Genomic DNA, 21,389 nt, shown 5'->3' with positions numbered 1-21,389 from the left:
TCTGGCTTCTGAGTTTAGAATTTATTTTAGGGGTATGAGGTGGAAGCAGGGAGACTAGATCGGCTATCCCATTTATCCACTTGAGAGATGATATTGGCTTAAACCAGGAATGTAACAGTGGAGGTGGTGAGAAGTAGTTGAATTAGATTCACCTTTTTCGTAAGTCAAACCATTAGGATTTGCTGGTGAATTGCCTGTGGAATGTGTGAGAAGGAGAGGGGGGTAAAAGGGTGAATCTAAAGTTTTTGGTCAAAGCAAGTGGAATATATAGAGATGGGCAAGACTGGGTGAGATAGGATTGTGGAAGGATGATCTCAGTTTTGAACATGCTAAGTTTGAGGTATTTAACTGACACCTAAGTGGATCTGTTGAGGAAACAGTTGGATATACAAATCTAGTGTTTAAGGCAGACTTCCAGGCTTGAGGGAGAAATTTGGAAGTCATCACGACATATATGTGGTATTTAAAATTGTGAGGTTCAAGGACCAAGCCCCATACCATTTAGAGGCCAGGAATATGAGGAAGAAGCAGAAAAAAAGAAAAAAAGACTGAAAAGGAATAGCCAGGGAAGTAGGAAGAAAACCTGAAGAATATGGTCTCCTGGAAGCTAAGTGAAGAAGTTTAAAGCAGAAGAGGGCTCAGCTGTGTTAAAGGCTGCCAGTGGGTCAAGGAAGAAGATAACTGAGCTTTAATTGACCTTTGGATCTAATAGCATGGAAGTCATTGGAGACCCTGATGAGGAGAACAAGTTTATAGAGTGGTAGGAGACATAAGCCTGATTGTAGTGGGTTCAAGAGAAAATAGGAGAGAGCCATAGACACCTCTTTCAAGGAGTGCCAAAGAGATAGAAAATAAATGGGCTATAGCTGAAAAGAAGATGCAAGGGAGGGAATGTTTTTTAAGATGAAAGAAATAACAGCTGGTTATGATGCTGAAGAGAATAGTTCAGAAGAGCAGGGGAAATTAATGAGGAAGGATGAGAGGGAAGAATTGGTAGAGGAGCACTTCTGTGTCCTTATAAAGACAGGGTGTAATGCATAAGTGAAGGGGTTGGCCTCAGCTTGGAGCATCAACAGTTCATCCATAGTCACAGGAGAGAAAACAGCATGTGGCCACAGATTTGATTAGGTGGGTAGATGTAGCAGTGAGAGTCTGTGGAAATTATCTTTGGATTGTTGCTGTTTTGTCTGCAAAATAGGTCAGCTGCTGAGAGTGAGTCTGGATGAGGAATGTTGGTCTGAAGAGAGTAAAGTATGAAATCCAGAGGAGTGGGCCAGTGAGTGGACTAGTGCAGTGTGGTGTCTCTGCATCAGGGAGAGTCCATTTGAGGTAGCAATCACAAGTTTAAAGTGAGACATTCAACACAGTTGTGTGTTTCTCACAGCAAATTCAGCTGCATAGGTACAGGTACAGATTAGGTGGAGAATTGGATAGGACAGAACCAGGCTGTGGTTGAGATGATTAAGTACAACCAAGTGAGACAACCAAGAGGGACTGAGTATGATTGCCTATGGAATTTAAGAGGAAGAAGACAAAGGTTTCTCCCCAAAGCACTATAAAGTAGGTAATATAAGCAGTATTCCTGTTTTACAGATGAAGCCACTAATATAGAGCTTTCTTTTTTAAATTATGCTTTAAATTGTGGGATACATGTGCAGAATGTGCAGGTTTGTTACATAGGTATACACGTGCCATGGTGGTTTGCTGCACCCATCAACCCGTCATCTACATTAGGTATTTCTCCTAATACTATCCCTCCCCTAGCCCCCCACCCTCCGACAGGCCCCTGTGTGTGATGTAACCCTCCCTGTGTCCGTGTGTTCTCATTGTTCAACTTCCACTTGTGAGTAAGAATATGCAGTGTTTGGTTTTCTGTTCCTGTGTTAGTTTGCTGAGAATGATGGTTTCCAGCTTCATCCATCTCCATGCAAAGGACATGAACTCATTGTTTTTTATGGCTGCATAGAACCGCATTTTAAACCCAGATCTGTTAGCCTAGAAAATTTCTGTTGTTTCTCTTATGAGACATTATATTCTGCCTAATGATGGGTACGATGCTCAGCATCATACCCTTACCACCAACTCTTTTTTTTTTTTTGAAGTGAAATGAAACGTTTAAATCTTTTTTGAAATGAATTTATCAATAGACTGAGTATAACCCCTGACAAGGAAGTATTATAGTTGAAGATGATAGGCAAAACTGGGCAGAGGCTGGCTAGTGTACTTGAAAGAGCACTGGGTGCTCAATTTGTGCTCTACCATTCATTTGCTTCTCTGTAAGATGAGGGATCAGACAATATCAGTGGTTCAAATATTCAGCTCAACTGGAAGTTCCAAGGAGTCCCTTCAGGGGCTGTCATAGCCTCCGCTACCAGAGCAGCTATGCTTTTTGCTTTCATCTATGCTTGTGTTTTTATATCTATATAAGATTTTATTCAAATGGATGACCCATGACCCCCTCGCTACCTGCAGAAAGAATTTGAAAACCTCTAGACTAAATGATCGCTCTGGTTTCTTCTCACCTGAATGTTCTTTGAGCCTTGCCTACTCTGTGTGTGTGTGTGTGTGTGCATGTGTGTGCATGCATGTGTGTGTGTCTGTACTAAGCACTATGAGGATTACCTAGAAAGCATTTCTCTTTCTCCAAGACTTAAGGCAAATATGTATAAAAGATTAAATTTATGTAACATCAATAACTAAAAAACATACAATGCATTTTAAATCCAACTAAAGTATAGGCTCTTCAAAAGCTATTTTCTATTTCTTTATATATCTTCAGCCTTAAGTCTGAAGATTTCTCAATTGAGGGTAAGGTGGTACTCACCCCTTAGGGGCATTTTATAAATCTGAAGACATGCTTTTATGTCTGCTAATATTGTCTCTGAGAATGTATGTATTGAAACAAGTATTTTGCTAAATTTTAAATTAGTTTCTTTATGGTACTCTTTTATATTACCAGTAAGAAATCATTTTTTAAGATGGTGTGTTGGTAGATTATGGCTATCCTTTGATGTTTATGAAGAGGTATCACAAAATATTTGTCATAAGAAAGAGGTACTGGGTTTGATATGGTTGAGAACTACTGGTCCATGTTCTATACTGAGGTACCCAGAAGTTTGGAAGTGATGGTAGTATAATCATGTATCAGATTGAGTGGTAGATATTGCTAATGATATGTGAAATTAGAAAAAGTAAAGATTGTTCTGGACTTGGGTAGCCATGAAATCTTCAGTGGGAGGAGAGGATTGTTAGAGGGGATCTTACATTCAGCATTATGATAAACCCTTGACCTGACATACCTTATCTTGAAGAAATGAACGACCTGACTTGTCCAAGAAACTGAGAAGGTACTTTCCAGGTAGAGTAAATCATAGAATTTAAAGCTGGAAAGGCCCTAAGAATCACCTAGGCCAGACATTTTTAGTTCAGGGTTGTTGCCCTTTGAAGTTCATGGATGGATTTCAAGGAACTTGTGAATCACTTGAAATTGTGTGTATCATTTAGCATGTCTTTCTGAGGGGAATTGGGTTCCTCATTCTCATTCTCAAAAAGGCCCATCATCTCTAAGAGGTTAAGGCCTACTGATCTAGTGTGGTTCCAGACTAAGGCAGATGGTTTGCTCAAGGTTACACAGCCAGTTAGGGGCAGAGATGAGGATTTTGACACCCAGTGACTTCCAGTTTCTTGCTCATTTCACTGTACTCAACTAAATTACATGAACAAAGGCACAGGCAGGATTAAGCTACCATTTTATATTAGATGGTATAACAACAATCAACTAGCCTGGGGTCAATTGAATTAAGTCTGTCAGTCTGTTTCTACAAAAGTTGCAGAAGGATAGGCTTCAGTTTGTCTCTTCAAAGTGAACTAGTATTTTGATTTTTCTTGTTGAAATATGCTACAACTCACCAAAATAACTTTCTCAGTTGAAGGTAAGCTCCTTGAAAAATATTACTATTCTTGGGCCGAGTGTGGTGGCCCCCGCCTGTAATCCCAGCGCTTTGGGAGGCCATCGAGGGCAGATAGCTTGAGCCCAGGATTTTGAGAACAGCCTGAGCAACATGGCGAAACCCCATCTCTACAAAAAATGCAAAAGAAACTAGCCAGGCATGGTGATGCACATCTGTGTTCCCAGCTACTCGGGAGGCTGAGGTGGGTGGATCTTTTGAGTCCGGGAGGCAGAGGTTGCAGTGAGCTGAGATCACGCCACTGCACTCTGGCCTGTGTGACAATGTGAGACCTTGTCTCAAAAAAAAAAAAAAAAAAAAGAAAAAGAAAAGAAATACTACTATTCTTGAGCCTGTTTCTGCGGTTTCTTTCCAATGGCACTGTTTTTCTAACCTGCAACAGCCCCCAGCTTTCCGCGTAATCCTATCAAAATTACTTTGCCTGATTTGTTAGATTTTGTAACTACCGTAGCGTATTTAGTCAAGCATATTTAGCGTATTTAGTGTACGCTGTGCCCCAGTCAGACTAGTGTCCTTGCTATTGGTACTTCCTATTCTCCCAAAGTCCTTTCATTCCCACCTTCGTATCTTTTTTCATATGGGCCCTGAGCCTGGAATACCTTCCATTCCTCTTTCATTTCTAGATGCCCAACATAAGGTCCAGCTTAAATCTAATCTCCACAAAGCCTCTCCTAGTTACTCTTGGCCATTGTGCACTTCCTCTGAACTCCTTTTGCATTTATTGCTTATACTACTGCCTACACTGCACGTGGTAGTTATGTATTAGTTATGTATTACCACAAGGCTTTTCAGTGGAAATGCTTTAGTGGTCACCTTGGGAGTTGGGATTCCGGGAATTCTGGGGCAGGACTCTGGACATCCCCAAACCCTGTTTTGGCCAGAGCAACTCCACTTTAGTGTTATATATGGGCAGTCTGCAGTAGTGTTTATTAGAAGAGATGGTTTAATTGCACCCCCTGTCCCCATTCCCCCAGTTTCCAAAATACTGGGTCTATCTTGTGTGATAGTTGACTCATAAGTATTAACTTATAATGGCCAAGGGCCAGGAATTAATACTACTTCAGACTTGTATTACCACTCCTAGGCAACTGGTGCAGTTTTGAGCACAAAGTGAACATGTAGGAAATGATTTTACAATTGTATTGCTCCCATATGGGAAATAGTAGATAGCAAATAGCATTACCTGAGAAATTTACCTTAATGAAGAACTCAGAATAATGTTTCTGGGTTGACCTTTGAGAAATAAATAAAGTTGATAGTTTCTGCCCCACCCCCCACCCTTTGGATATAAACCTAACACTATTTAAAGATGTCTAGTTTACATGCACATGTTTAAGAGAAATCTCATTGTTGGCATACCCTATTCTACCAAAGTTTTGACAAACTTAAATACCATATTCATGCATTTGTGTAAGCATTAAGGTTGTTATTCAACTCACAGAATGATATGCAGAGTACCAGTACACCTAGAAACCTAGAAAAAATTAAATTCAGAAGTTGATGTGCTCAAAGACATTTACATCAATAATGATTACAAATGGAAAATGCCAGCCTTTCAGACCAGTTATTTCAGCTTTCTGTAATTAACTGTGTAAACTAATAAAGACCTGAGTATTTAAATCAATTGTGCTATCAACTTGTTAATACTCTTGTTTTTGTTTTTTGTTTTTTTGTTTTTGTTTTTCCTGCCCTCTGCTTGGTTCATTGTCATCACCTACAGGCATACTTTATTGTCGGCTTCCAAAGATTACTAACTTTTATCTGTATCACTAAGATTGAACTGCCTTGGCTCTACTGCTGTTCTTACTGCTGCTTCTATTATTGCCTTCTTCAGCACAATAAGGCTTTCAAAAGCCAAAGAATAACAAGAAATAAGTACCATTTTAGAAGCCTTTCCACTATGAAACTTAAGCTAAATGTGCTCACCATTATTTTGCTGCCTGTCCACTTGTTAATAACAATATACAGTGCCCTTATATTTATTCCATGGTATTTTCTTACCAATGCCAAGAAGAAAAACGCTATGGCAAAGAGAATAAAAGCTAAGCCCACTTCAGACAAACCTGGAAGTCCATATCGCTCTGTCACACACTTCGACTCACTAGCTGTAATAGACATCCCTGGAGCAGATACTCTGGATAAATTATTTGACCATGCCGTATCCAAGTTTGGGAAGAAGGACAGCCTTGGGACCAGGGAAATCCTAAGTGAAGAAAATGAAATGCAGCCAAATGGAAAAGTTTTTAAGAAGGTAAAGTATTTTGGTGCTTTTCATTTATGTTTTAAAGAGGAAGACACATTTGTTTTTATCATAAATCAAGTGTGTTTTAAATATGCTGGCATTCTATTATAGTGCTGTGTAAAACTACTCAGAAGCCGCTCGTAGCTTCTGTATGTTCACTTAAGAGCATTTTTAGAGTTTTATGCTTTGGATAGTATTTTAATTGCTTGTTTGAATATACTAATATTAGAGAATGTATCACTTTAACAGTTAATTCTTGGGAATTATAAATGGATGAACTATCTTGAAGTGAACCGCAGAGTGAATAACTTTGGTAGTGGACTCACTGCACTGGGACTAAAACCAAAGAACACCATTGCCATCTTCTGTGAGACCAGGGCCGAATGGATGATTGCAGCACAGACCTGCTTTAAGTACAACTTTCCTCGTAAGTGCCTTGTGTTTTTGGAGGTGGGGAGAGAAGGGTCTTTGCTTGCATGTGAAAATTGTTTTGAGATGCTCTTGTTTTCAAAGTAGGTGTTGTTTAGGCATTTTACACATAAATTATGTCCATAATACGGTATCTAATATTGTGGCTAAAAGATATCCAATAACTCCTGTTAAATACGGTAACTTGTAAGAACTAATATGGGAATTGGCAGCTTTAAGGGATGTGATTTACGCTTTTATTTTCCAATTGGAAATGAATTGTAACTGAAAGAGTTGGAGTTTGGGGGTATTTTGGGGGGGGATGTACAAAGAGTAATGATTAAAACAAAAAAACCATTTCTCAGGATAATTCAAGTTCATCGCTTCACTTTGAGACCTCTTATTTGACTTATTCCATTTTATGTGTGAAATATGCATGTGACAGCTGGAATTGGCATTAGATATGTTAGAAAGTAAAATTGAGTATATTTCTAATACTCAAGCATTTGTCGTTGCCATTAAGAAATAAACAATATATTGTCACATACTAAGTACTCTGTTGTTTGTTGAATGAAATATAACACTGTAAGGTAGGATTATAGAGTTTAAATTTCAAACAAAAAATAGATAATATGAAAATGATCCCCTATGTACCCATTACCCACTTTCAACGATGAACAGCTTGTGAAAAGTGGCTATTTTTAACTACATTGTTTCTGGTTACCAATCTAGAGCTGAATTTTCAGTTCTTTCTAAGTTTAGCAGATGTCCTTTGATTCTAACTGATCTTGGTTTATGTTATCTCTGGTGGCTCCTAAGGAGTAGATCTCCTTGATCTCTCTAATTAAGGTGTGGAGGTCACCAATCACATTGGACATTGGACTCACTAAAACAGCTTCTTAGAAGGAGTAAGAACATTATCTGTGGCTGATCTTATGACTTAAGATCCTCAAGATTTTCAAGGACTTATCCATTCTTTGGAGGCTATGGCCAGTGAAAGTGTATCAAGAAGAAGCCCTAGCTGGGCCAATCTGACCTGAATTAAGAGTTCAGCCAGTAGCTATTGGCCTTGAGCATCTAAATTGACAGATTTTTGATCAGCTGTGGCAGTGCGAGTGTTTCTGGGTTTCTTCAGGTTTAGGAAGTGAAAGTTCTGGGAATTTGTAAGGAAAACTTTGGGCTCCCAGGGAGTTTGAAGCAAGGTTGAAGGATGGTAACAGAGACTATGAAATCAAATTAAAATATACAATGTCTTTGTGTCTCTAAGTGTACCTATTATTAAAGACTGACTTCAATAATATCCATTTCTAATAGATGTTTATTACTTAATATTTGTGTTTATTTTTATTATGTAGTTGTGACTTTATATGCCACACTTGGCAAAGAAGCAGTAGTTCATGGGCTAAATGAATCTGAGGCTTCCTATCTGATTACCAGTGTTGAACTTCTGGAAGGTAAACTTAAGGTAAATATGAAATTTTCTTTTAATTCATGGTTGCATTGTCTGGCAGGACAGAAAAGTATTCAGTAAGTGAATTTTTGTTGCAGGCTCAAATTTAATAGCTGGTTTTTTTCTTTCTGTTCAACAGACTGCATTGTTAGATATCAATTGTGTTAAACATATCATTTATGTGGACAATAAGACTATCAATAAAGCAGAGTACCCGGAAGGATTTGAGATTCACAGCATGCAGTCAGTAGAAGAGTTGGGATCCAACCCAGAAAACTGTAAGTAAAGCAGTAAAAACAATTTTATTTACCTATTCCAAGTTTGTTATTTCAGTAGGTTAGGGAAACAAATGACATGAGTAAATCCACAAAAGTTCTTTGACTGAAAAAAAAAGTTTAAAAATCTTTAAAAACCATCAAGACCATATATGATTAAGATTTTCCCTCCATTTCTCCTCAAAAAAAGTAAGTTAGTAAATTTCACTAAATGGTTGAGATGTAATCTGTGGTTCAGACTTTATGGCAGTTGCTGCCAAATGTTTCTTCATTTTTTAAATAACCCACTATAACCTTCCAATTTGAACCTCATAAAAGAAAAATATTTCAGGCCTTCCATTCAGTAAACTTTCTGAAATAAATTATCTTAGTTATCTTAAGGATGTTTCAGAGGATGCAAAGCTGTTTACCAAGATTAATGCTTGGATTTATTTTACCACTGAGGTGGTAGTTGGTATTTCATTTGAAACAAGTAAGTGTACCTTGTAGCAAAATGTCAGTTGGCCATCAGGGCAGAGAGTTGAGGAAATTAATACTCCATTTGAAGAGTTTTCTTATCATGTTTAACACGATGGTCATAATACCATACTATAATGAGGAAAGGATTCATTTTTGCAGGAGAAAATGTTGGTCGAACCTCTACTCAGCTTCTGAACATTTTACCATTAGAGAATGAGCATGCGTTTATAATAACAGGTGTAGATTATAGCTTTCTGCCATGTGTCCAGAATGGCAGAGAGTCCGATTTTACCCTGCTTGCCGGCAAACAGATGAGCCTGCAAAACTTCCTGGGGCCATAGACTTTTGGGTCTGAGATGAGGGACAGTTTTTTACTCACAACAATAGCAGTAGCCAGAGTATCATATCAGCATTTGTGTCATAAGAGAGGAACTCTGAGCTTAAAGAGCCTGAATGTCTTATTATCTTATTGTACTGGACAGTAAGCATGCCTGCTGTTTGCTCTGGGGAGAGACACTATCTCTGCGCAAATATCCTTGTAAAGATAGTCTGGAACAAAGTCAATGTCTCTGCTTGCAAGATGTGCGGAACATGAGACCCATAGACAATTGTTTTTCTACACTAGGTTGACCCTGTAAGATTGGGATAAACTTGACTGAGAAGTCCTGATTGGTAGGGATGAGTTACAGTTCTGCTGATTCACCAAAGGGTGTTGGCAGCAAGCTAAGGGGTCAGCAGTCTTCATAATTTTGTGTGAGCAATAACGTAACAGGCCACATATCCCACTTAGTTCTACTCATCTCTGCAATAGATAGGATACATATGTTTTTGTGGTACAGACAGTTATTATGATGCCACTTTTTTGCATATTTACTTAAAAGTGGGCAGAAGCAAAGTATCACATTATGTGCTTAGATTAAGAAGAATTTAGCTACTGCTGTTGCTTTGGTTAATCATCAGAGGAAATGTGCAGTCCTTATTTGCTTGGTTTATAAACTATGACTATATCTTTAAAAAGCATTAAAATTAGCCAGTTTAAGTATAACTATCTTTGTTTCAGTGGTATAGCTCACTGTTTTAAAAAAATGTTATTTTAACTGGTGTATAAAAATGTAAATAATTTGTGTAAAGATTTTTAAATGTGATAGTCCTGCTAAACTTGTATTTAATTCTGTTGATATATCTGTGGCTTCTTAGCCATTCTGGTATATTCTTGGAAGGAAAAGTGGTTACTAGGTTAGCACTATACACTGTCTTGAAAGTGGAAGCTCCAGGGTGCTGTTTAAAACTTATCACCTTTGGATTTTAGCATTGGAGTCACCTTAAAGATCAGTTCCAGTGGCTTTCAATCAGGGCCATATATGAGAATCACTTGTGGAGCTTTGTTCTATCCCAGACATATTGAATCTGAATTTTCAGAAAGGGGGTTCAGAAATAGTATTTTATTTAAGTTCTGCAGGTGATTCTGATACCCACTAGTGGTTAGTAACCACAATCTGTCCAGCTGTCTTGTTTTAGAGATGAGAAACTGAGGCCTAAGAAGTTTATACGTGATACTCTGTCCTCCTGATACTCCAAAGTCCCAGAAATCTTTCCACAACATTGCTCTGTATACAACACTGGAGAGGCAATGCACAGACAGGGATTAGGTTATACATCCAGAAAATGGGCCAAATTGAGTCCAAAATGCTCACTGTAAGCAGAATTTGATAAACATTTTTGTTTTCTAGCCCAGGCTGGAGCACAGTGGTATGATCATAGCTCACCATAGCCTCAACCTGCTAGGCTCACCCAGTCCTCCTGCCTTATCCTCTTGAGTAGCAAGGACTGCAGGTGCATGCCACTGCATCCGGCTAACTTTTTTAGTTTTTGTAGAGACAGAGTCTTGCTATGTTGGCCAGTCTGGTCTCGAAATCCAGGGCTCAAGTGATCCTCCCACCTTGGCCTCTCAAAAGTACTAGGATTACAGGCATGAGCCACCTCACCCAGCTCGTTTTGATGATTTAAAGCAAATACTGTCTATTGATAGTTTATCATTATGCAAAATCTAAATATCCTATTATTGTTTAGTAATTTAACTTTTGAACTGAAGTAAATGTGGTGTTTTTCATTCATTCATTTAGTGGGCATTCCTCCAAGTAGACCAACGCCTTCAGACATGGCCATTGTTATGTATACTAGTGGTTCTACTGGCCGACCTAAGGGAGTGATGATGCATCATAGCAATTTGATAGCTGGAATGACAGGCCAATGTGAAAGAATACCTGGACTGGGGTAAGATAATTCTTTAACTTTCTTCTTAGAAATCAGAGTTCATGTTCAGCATTCTCTAAACTCAATCTATATTAAAATGATAAAGTTCTTGGTATTTCTAACTTCAAATGCCTTTTCAAGAATGGTTAAAATATTTTATTTTGTTTTAGACCAAAGGACACATATATTGGCTACTTGCCTTTGGCTCATGTGCTAGAACTGACAGCAGAGATATCTTGCTTCACCTATGGCTGCAGGATTGGATATTCTTCTCCGCTTACACTCTCTGACCAGGTGACAAACTTTTCAGTATATTGGCATAATCATATGATGCTGCATAGTTTGGCTGAGAACATATTACTAGGACTCAAGATATTTTAATTCAGCTAAAGCTTTCTCCTTGACCTCAAAATAGCTTCCATGAACAATATGTAGCTATAGGAGATTACCCTAGATTTGTTAGCATTGCTTTAGCTATATATTTTTAAATTATTTCTTTTTTCTTTTCTTTTGCTCTGTCACCCAGACTGGAGTGCAATGGTATGATCTTGGCTCACTGTAACCTTTGCCTCTCAGGTTCAAGCGATTCTCCTGCCTCAGCCTCCGGAGTAGCTGGGATTACAGGTGCCCGCCACCATGCCCTGCTATTTTTTTTTTGTATTTTTAGTAGAGATGGGGTTTCACCATGTTGGCCAGGCTAGTCTCGAACTCCTGACCTCCAGTGATCTGTCTGCCTTGGCCTCCCAAAGTGCTGGGATTACAGGTGTGAGCCACTGTGCCCGGCCTTAAAATTATTTAAAAATGAATAATTACTTTTATCTTTTTCTACTAGATTTTTACTCTTGAGAACTACGATAGAGAATATAAATACAATAAGCCTTTTTGACACACTACCCGTGAGCATTGGTGGGTTTCTGGGGAGGACACATGTTAGGGTTTTGGCCCAGTTTTCCCGAGATTTTTCTAGAGCAGTACCGTCTGATACAGTAGCCACTAGGCAGATATTTAAATAAAAATTAAGGGCCGGGCGCGGTGGCTCATGCCTGTAATCCCAGCACTTTGGGAGGCCGAGGCGGGTGGATCATGAGGTCAGGAGATCGAGACCATCCTGGCTAACACGGTGAAACCCTGTCTCTACTAAAAAAATACAAAAGAATTAGCTGGGCGAGGTGGTGGGCGCCTGTAGTCCCAGCTACTCGGGAGGCTGAGGCAGGAGAATGGTGTGAACCTGGGAGGTGGAGCTTGCAGTGAGCCAAGATTGTGCCACTGCACTCCAGCCTGGGCGACAGAGTGAGACTCCATCTCAAGAAAAAAAAAGTAAAATTGAAAAACTTTTTTTTATTTGCTTTAGCCACATTTCAAGCTCTCAATAGCTACGTGTGACCAATGGCTACCATATTAGGCAGCAAAGATAAAGAATATTTTTATCATCACAGAAAGTTCTATTGGTAAGGGCTGAGGCGTCTCCAAAGGTAGTCTCAGCTCACCATACTAAGTTAGGATTCTTCCTTCTCTCTGCAGTTCATAGCAGAAATCCCAACAATGGGTGGGGCTAACTCATATATGTTATACCCATTTGAAATTACACACCTAATACTATTGTCCACAGTTCTGTTTTATGTCTTCTTTGGAATAGTTGCTATAGAAAAGCTTCAACCAGGCATAGGGGAAAAAAAAATAAGAGCCACTAAGGAAGCTGTGGGGTTCTGGATGCTGAAAGATAAAGTGAGTATAGGTAGGAATGACTTGTCTATATGTGGCTCTGCTCCTCCAACACTGGGGGCCCAGCTGTTGTTTTTCAGACCGCCTCCCACCAGGCAATGCTGCCTTTTGTTTGAGAGTCTCCATGGAGCATGTAGTTGGTAAGATATGTCCTCAGTGTTCACAGTTGGAAATTGTAATACTTTATTTGTAGAAATACCATTTTAGGGAGAGGCTAGATAGGTTGTATACTATTAAAACAAAAAAAGTTAGTTTTTTTTTTGGACTTGAGATTCCAATCACCTTTTTTTGTGTTTTTTTTTTTGATATATGACTTAAAGTGCACAAATATTAAGTGTACTGCTTGATGAGATTTAATAAGCATATACACATATAGACCTCTGTGATCATCACCATCTAGATTAGGAAAACAAAGAACATTTTCAGCACCCGTGAATGTCCCTTGTGTCCCCTCCTGGTCATTACCACATTGGGTTCTCTTTGAAAGAAGAATCCAGCCTTCTTTTAAAGTGGCTTTTTCTGTGAGAAAGCATTCTGTTCCAAACAACTCCTAGCTTTGTACTTTAAGAAACACAATCTTTGTATGACAGGGTGCTGCTGTGTTTGACTATACCACTCAGCTATAAATTCACACTTAAAATCTGCTAGAATAGTAATGGAATGAATAAATACACTATCCAATTGATAACAGAACTTGACCTGGTAAAATCAAAGTAGACCTATCAATAAGACTGAGCCTTAAACTCTAAAAAAAATTTAGTAAAATATCTGATTATTATGTTTTGTTGTCATGGGTTTTTCTTATGCTCAGAGGCATTATCAAAATGTAGAAAACATTTCAGTAAACTTTGAGTGTAATTTTTTTTTCCCTTTGTGAATTTGGAAGCCAGGACCAGCCACTTTTTGATTTTTCACTGCCTTTCTGAGAACAATAGCCTCAGTGTGGGAAAGGAGGGACAGTTGGAGTCTGTTGCTGGTCTGACTTAATTCTTGCTGTCTCTTAGGCTAAGCTAGTATATTAGAAGCCTGTTCAGTAAAATTCACACCTACTTTTTAAATGAACTTTACTGTAAAGACTCTCAATCTTACTAGGAATCTAAAACACAGGAACTTGCTTCACATAGGAAATCAGAAGGATGCCAGAGACTGGAAGCACCACATTTGGAGCCAACTGATGATAGCAATATTGTTATAACCAGGATTACTATGATCACAAGAAGACAAAATAACTGATAAAATTACTGAGAGTAAAAAAAACAAAGAAGGGCTTCTTGTGGCTTCTGCTATCCTGGAACTGCTCTCTGTAGCAAGAACTGGTCAATAGCATGCAGAGGGCAACTCCGACCTGAAGGACATGAGAGACCATTTTGTCCCTGCAGAGCAGCCCTCCTGTGTGTGGTGTACATGGTTTCTGTGTAGGTTTCCACTTGCAAATGTGCACATCCTTGCACATACGTAAAACAAGTTATTTTATCTCCTTTATCCATATTAAAGAAAAGTAGGAGAAAGGCAACTTAGTTCTGTCAGGAGAACCATCCTCTATACGGCCATTTGTGCACATTTATGTGTATCTCTACTTCGTCCCTGGCAGTGTTCTCTGTATCTTACCAACTAGAATATTACCAAATTAGAGTTTCAGTATGATGTTAATTGATGTTCATAGTGGTGTCTTTAAGATGTAGCTTTGCCTATTGGTTAATCAAAGAAAGTTAAAATCACCTTCGATTTTGTTTTAGTGTTATATCTGTCTTAATCAAGTTTTTTTGAAAATATACTAGTAGTCTGTGCTATATTTGATAGTATGTTATTAATAAGAATGTTTGATTCATCAAAATATCTCATTCTCTTGTTATCCTGGATCAAGGTTTCTCCTCTAATGAAGGTGAAATGTGCTAGAAGCAGTTATGTGTAGCACTGAAGTACTTACACTTGAGACTTGTAGGTTATAATAGTTGTTAACAGATAATCACAGAGCAATAAAAGCTCAAATTCCAAGTGTAACTTCTGTATTTGTTATTAATACTTGAATTACAACATGTTTTAAGGTTGGTTTTCCTGATCATATTTATTTTTTCTTTAATATAGTCCAGCAAAATTAAAAAAGGAAGCAAAGGAGATTGTACTGTACTGAAGCCCACACTTATGGCTGCTGTTCCGGTGAGTACAGAATATGAATATGAACATAAGAGGATCGTTTATATAATTTATTGATCGTACTTGGACCTTTTAAAAAGTAATACTCTTAGATATGTCTACATTTTAAAATAATTTTACCTTGTTGAAATCACAGCAAATGTGTTCATTAAAATCTTAGGTACCATACTGGGGAAGACAAAATGGCAAGATTTTGAAATGTACGCCTGTTTGAGTTTGCTGATACATGAAAATTAGGTGATGAAAATGACCTAGTTCAGATTACCTACTGTGAGAATTGGTCAGACCATTTTAAGGTAGAATATATTTTAAAGATCATCTTGTTTAATCTCTTAATTAAAAAAATGAGGAAACTTTAGGCCATCCTAGGGAGCTGAAGAATCCTATACAAGGTCGAGGATCTAAGCCCTCGCAACCCTCTTATGGTGATTAAGTAAACTGAAAATTGGAGAGAGCTCCCAAAGGAAAAAAGTTTAATTCTATATATTCGGAATCCTCATGTGAAATACTGCTTTAAAAAAAAAAAGATGTTACATTTTATAGCCTTGTAATGATGAATTTTGAAACATTTAACACCATGTTTCAGATTTGTGTAATCAAATATGTTCTAGCTTTTTTATGCTTCAGAAACTCCAGAAAGACTATGTATCACTACTGCTTATATTATGATCAGACTTGAAATCTTACCCCAATATCTTTCACAGAATTACTTTTGTATATGGAAAGTCTGAGATTAGATAAGAAAGTATTCAGTCCAAGTTTTTCTGAGAATTACAGATGGAAGATACTTTATGGTCCTTTTAGCTTCTAATTGCAAAATTACCAAATAACAAAGAAGTAGAATACGTCAGAGAAGACTTTGCCTTTTTATTTAGAGGTTCTGTATAATTCATAAAGTTTTCAAACAGAAAGAAGAGGCATCTGACTAAAACCATAAAAAAAGTTGCTAATAATAGCTAGTGCAGTGCTTCCTATGTGCTAGGTAGGCACTGTGCAAAATGCCTTAGATAAATTATCTCACTTAATTCTAAGACTGCAAGGTGGGCCCTGTTACCCTATCTTATAAAGAAGGAAAGTTGCCCCAAAGCCATGCAGCTCATAGGTGATGGAATCAAAGTTTGAACTCTACCAATCTGATACTGGTGGAGTATCAGTCTACCAGTCTTCTTAACCACTATGGCTGTCTATTTAGGACTGTTTTACATACAGAATTCCCTAGCAAACCTTATCAGATAACATAGGAAGAGGTAAGGCTGAGGTCTTAAAGAAGTAATCTCTGATTTTAGGCCTGAAGTTAGATAAGCACAGTTAGCACATAGGCTGCTTATCCTCTAATTGCCCATTGTCCGTTCTTCCCTGCTTTACTTTGTGTCTTGGGGGGCTATGTTCTGTGCACAAATTACCAGTGCGTCCTTGCCTTATGACTTCTGGTTGGGTTCAGCCAATTGGAGGGCGGGCCTCATGAGAGATCAGAGGGCAGAAAGATAGAGAGTCTGCACACTTATCACCTTTGCTCCTTTCCTGCTGGGCTGCAAATTTTAGCAGTTGTCAGGAGACCCTGCTGGGTAGTCTCCTTCCCGTTGGTTGTAACCAGGTCTTTCCCATGGCTAGAGTCCTCATCCAGGTTCCAATGACATTTTTCTTATTTCTTGACGCCTTGAGATAGTAATGGTCTCCTATGTTGCTAGTCCATTGGCACCTTATCAAATATTATTGGGTTTCCTTTTTAGCCTCTCCTGTTTCTCCAGAAATAGGCCATTTAAAAAAAAAAAAAACTCTTTTTATTGAAAATTATTTTTGGTAGAGTCTGTTTTTTGAGTTTGTTTCTTTCCTGGGTCAGAATGAAAAATTGATTGAATACTATAACATTCACAATGAAAATTCAGAATAAGTCACTACTTATCAGCTGTGGCTCCATTGAACATCATGTAATGTTAGGTTGAGATAAAGGGTGACTTAATGTGCTAACAATAAACTCTGCCAATATGTTACAACTGTATTATGTTCCTTACTCATCAAGGCCTTGCCGACGTCTATGATTAGTATCCAGTGCTGGAAGGAGGAGTAGACATGGTTCTCACACATCTGTCTCATTCCCAAGCCCCTACCCCCCTCCCCTCCGCACCCCCGCTTTTTTTTAAGATCTCATATGCTTTTTAGGAAAGATAGTTATAGGACGTTCAAGTCCTGCTGGGGAATGATTGGGGATTCTGTCACAGATGTAGAGAAATATTTCAGTTCTATAATAGTGATTCCTTTTATGGAAATGGAGAAAACAACATTGTACATGCTTGAGTGCTATGGTAACCTTTCTTTTTTTTTTTTTTTTTTTTTTTTTTTTTGAGACGGAGTCTTGCTGTGTCACCTAGGCTAGAGTACAGTGGTGTGATGTCGGCTCACTGCAACCTCCACCTCCCGGGTTCAAGCGATTCTCTTGCCTCAGCCTCCCGAGTAGCTGGGATTATAGGCGCCTGCCACCGCGCCCGGCTGATTTTTGTATTTTTAGTAGAGATGGGGTTTCACCATCTTGGCCAGGCTGGTCTTGAACTCCTGACCTCGCGATCCACCCGCCTCAGCCTCCCAAAGTGCTGGGATTACAGGCGTGAGCCACCGTGCCCGGCCTGTGGTAACCTTTTTAAGGGATGGTTCTGCTGTCTTCATTTGTGAGTGGCTCTATTCCAATATTGAAAGAACTGCCCATTAAGTTATTCATTATAGCATACCTTAATTTGTACTGATAATTGATATTTTAAGTATTTGGAAACACGTATTTATAAACAGATGTGCTTTATGTAATAATTCTTAATTTGTGTTAAGTAATTTCAAGAAAACATCATTTAGTGGTAGTCTGGGCTGTTTGTTTTTTTTGTTTATTTTGTATTAACCTTGGAGTCGGTATATCTTAAACCTGGTCCTACCTCCAGTTTTCCAAGTTTGTGTGAGCAAGAATCGTGTTCTTTGCTTCTGTTAAAATGTAATAGAAATGCTTAAACTATAGAAACTTAGGATTTTAAGAAACTAATGCTTTCTGCCATGCTGTAAGAAGGTCACAAAGTTGTAGTAAAAAAAGAGAAAAGCATCATGAATAGATTCAACATAGTCAGATATTTTGGTACTGTTTGAGAATAAGTGAATATATTGTAACAGAGATTAATTTTTTTTTTCTGTGACAGCTGAGTGAACTCTCTAAACTCGAGCGAACATTTCTTAAAAATTTAGATTAAGTTGGCTGGGCATGGTGGCTCACGCCTGTAATCCCAGCACTTTGGGAGGCCGAGGTGGGTGGATCACGAGGTCAGGAGATCGAGACCAGCCTGGCTAACACATTGAAACCCTGTCTCTACTAAAAATACAAAAAATTAGCCGGGTGTGGTGGCGGGCGCCTGTAGTCCCAGCTACTGGGGAGGCTGAGGCAGGAGAATGGGATGAACCCAGGAGGTGGAGCTTGCAGTGAGCCGAGATCCCACCACTGCGCTCCAGCCTGGGCAACAGAGTGAGACTCCGTCTCAAAAAAAAAAACAAAATTTAGATTAACTTAATGTATAGAACTGAAGAAACCCTTATATCTGTCCTTAGTCTTTTTGAAGTAGTGAACAAATAGTCAGTGAAATTAATTATATAGTTAAAGAAACAAATGTGTCCATTATGCTAAAGACTTTTACCCAAGATGTTGCAAGTAAGGTATCTTCAACTGAAGACTGTCTCCATTCTTTTCAGATTATTGAATGTTTTGTTTAACTTTCAGGAAATTATGGATAGAATTTATAAGAATGTTATGAGCAAAGTTCAAGAGATGAATTATATTCAGAAAACTCTGTTCAAGATAGGGTATGATTACAAATTGGAACAGATCAAAAAGGGATATGATGCACCTCTTTGCAATCTGTAAGTACATTTCATAGGCTTTGTGGTTTGAGCCTTTAAATTTTTTTATGCTTTTAAATCCAGAAGATGAATAAATAAATGACAAGTTAATTCATTTGAATATCACCACCATGATCATAAGGTTGAATTTCTCTTTTATTCTAAGTCTTATTGTTTATACAGCAAGCAGAGGACTCTCATCTTGGCAATTTAACAAATTTTAATAATTGAGTATATATTTAAGATTTATTTATAAAATTTAGTCTCATGAAGAAAAACTAAAATAGACTTTTGAATCAAGACACTTGAGCTTAAAAAATGTCATTTCTAACTAAAAAAAGTGATCTTCATTGCATGAAGTTTTCTGATTTATTGTATTCATAAAATCGTGTAGTAAGTATATGAATATAACTGTTATTTTAAATGTGATGCTGAGGAGTGGGGATGGGGAAGCATTTTTTATTGGAAGTGAGATAAGATAGGTGATTAAATGTTCCAAAGATAATTAAAAATTTTTTTCCTCTGACATCTGTTTTCTTTCATTTACTTGTGTCAGCATAGTTTCCCGATACTACACATTATCTTTCTTCATTTTTAAAGAGTTTTTTCTGGCATTTTTTCAAGGCGTTACTAGTTGTTGCCTTGTTAACCTCTCATTCTCACTGTGATTCTGACATTGAGATGTTCAACCAGTTGAGGAATCTTTCCCAGAGCTTATAAATTAGTGTGTTGCCAAGAATAATGTATGCATACATTAAAATCATTTATCCTTCCTTTATTAAGGTTACTGTTTAAAAAGGTGAAGGCTCTGCTGGGAGGGAATGTCCGCATGATGCTGTCTGGAGGGGCCCCGCTATCTCCTCAGACACACCGATTCATGAATGTCTGCTTCTGCTGCCCAATTGGCCAGGGTTATGGACTGACAGAATCATGTGGTGCTGGGACAGTTACTGAAGGTAAGCATTATTAATGTGGTAAATATTCTGTATCAGCTGCTACTAATGAAATATATTTGCATTACCTTTGGAAACCATGGTAACTTTAAAATACCTCTTAACCAATATCAGATTCACTGCAACTTTAAAATACCTCTTAACTAATATCAGATTCATTGCAAATCAGTGTAGTTTTAGTTTATGAATTCTTAATTAAGTATCATGTGGACCCTTTAATTTTAAGCCTTATAATTTTTTTTTTTTTGAGATGGAGTTTCACTCTTGTTGCCCAGGCTGGAGTGCAATAGCATAATCTCAGCTCACTGCAACCTCCACCTCCTGGGTTCAAACAATTCTCCTGCCTCAGCCTCCCAAGTAGCTGGGATTACAGGCGTGTGCCACCATGCCCGGCTAATTTTTGTATTTTTAGTAGAGATAGAGTTTCTCCATGTTGGTCAGGCTGGTCTTGAACTCCTGACCTCAGGTGATCTGCCCACCTCGGCCTCCCAAAGTGCTGGGATTACAGGCGGTGAGCCACCACGCCCGGTCGCCTTATAAATATTTATGCCACACAGTCAGTCCTCAAAATCCTGTCACCCTAGTCCTTTAGTCTTCTTTCTCTAAATGATCACTTCTTTGGAGAACTGTACTATTAAAAATGAAGTATCACTTTTATGCTCCCTCTTAAATCTGTGTTCCTGTCCTGACTTCTTCTTTGCTTTCCCTTTTGTTATTTTCAACAGCCTAAAGCAAGGTTTCCCAGCCCTGACACTGTTCAAATTTTGAATCTGATAATTCTTTGTTGTTGAGGGCTGTTGTATGCATTGCAGGATATTTAGTTGCCAAAGCAGATGTTTATGGGCTCACCCTAGCTGTGACAATGAAACATATCCCCAAACATTACCAGATATCCCCTGGGGGGCAAAATCACTTTAGGTTGAGAAACACTGGGGTATAGGAATTGTTTTTTTGGATAATCTTATTTTCGCTTTAAACTCATTGTGTCCAAAATCAATGCCATTATTCTAAACTGTCTCTCTATTGACAAATTATTTGTTTGTGTCAATGGTAATACCATCCTTAAAGTCATTCCAGGTATCAGCTTTGAAGTCATCTGAGTGTTTATTTTAAAATATCTTTAAATGTCATCAGATCATTCCTTCATTAGGTTTCTCCTTTCCCTCCATACCACCGTTGTCGTCCAACTTTTTATTGCTCCATTCTGCTCTGACCTAACAGCCTTTTTATTTTTGAGACAGTCTTGCTCTGTTGCCCAGGCTGGAGTGCAGTGGCACAATCTCAGCTCACTGCAACCTCTGCCTCCCAGGTTCAAGCAATTTTCTTCCCTTAGCCTCCTGAGTAGCTGGGACTACAGGTGTGCGCCACCACACCTGACTAATTTTTGTATTTTTAGTAGAGGCAGGGGTTTCACCATGTTGGCCAGGCTGGTCTCGAACTCCTGACCTCAGGTGATCCACCCACCTCAGCTTCCCAGAGTATTAGGATTACAGGCGTGAGCCACTGCGCCTGGCCTGACCTAATAGCCTTTTAACAGCTGTGTCTGCCTACATTACATCACTTCTAGTTTATCCTGTATCCTTCTATTAGATACATCCACCTCACCCACTGCTTGATACCTGATGTATCAAATCTAAACAC

General features: G+C 38.4%; 1 protein-coding gene across 6 annotated transcripts in view; it reads left to right on the top strand.

The window, feature by feature from the left end:
• Window positions 1–21,389, top strand: part of ACSL4 (acyl-CoA synthetase long chain family member 4) — a 79,250-nt gene that overhangs the window by 39,597 nt on the left and 18,264 nt on the right. For 2 of the 6 annotated variants that reach the window (XM_055267150.2, XM_055267152.2), the window contains 9 exons: window positions 5,980–6,219; window positions 6,460–6,637; window positions 7,974–8,083; window positions 8,208–8,346; window positions 10,926–11,076; window positions 11,226–11,349; window positions 14,863–14,934; window positions 18,677–18,816; window positions 19,579–19,751. In XM_055267150.2, the coding sequence (XP_055123125.1) occupies window positions 5,992–6,219; window positions 6,460–6,637; window positions 7,974–8,083; window positions 8,208–8,346; window positions 10,926–11,076; window positions 11,226–11,349; window positions 14,863–14,934; window positions 18,677–18,816; window positions 19,579–19,751 (1,315 nt within the window). In that variant the 5' untranslated portion in view covers window positions 5,980–5,991. Of the gene's footprint in view, window positions 1–5,688; window positions 6,220–6,459; window positions 6,638–7,973; window positions 8,084–8,207; window positions 8,347–10,925; window positions 11,077–11,225; window positions 11,350–14,862; window positions 14,935–18,676; window positions 18,817–19,578; window positions 19,752–21,389 lie in introns of all 6 variants that reach the window. The other 4 variants (XM_055267151.2, XM_055267153.2, XM_055267149.2 and 1 more) reach the window with 2 other exon arrangements.

Source organism: Symphalangus syndactylus, chromosome X (assembly GCF_028878055.3).
Source record: "Symphalangus syndactylus isolate Jambi chromosome X, NHGRI_mSymSyn1-v2.1_pri, whole genome shotgun sequence".
Taxonomy (NCBI): domain Eukaryota; kingdom Metazoa; phylum Chordata; class Mammalia; order Primates; family Hylobatidae; genus Symphalangus; species Symphalangus syndactylus.
The sequence above is the reverse complement of the archived record's forward strand: the minus strand, read 5'-3'. Positions and strand labels throughout refer to the sequence as shown.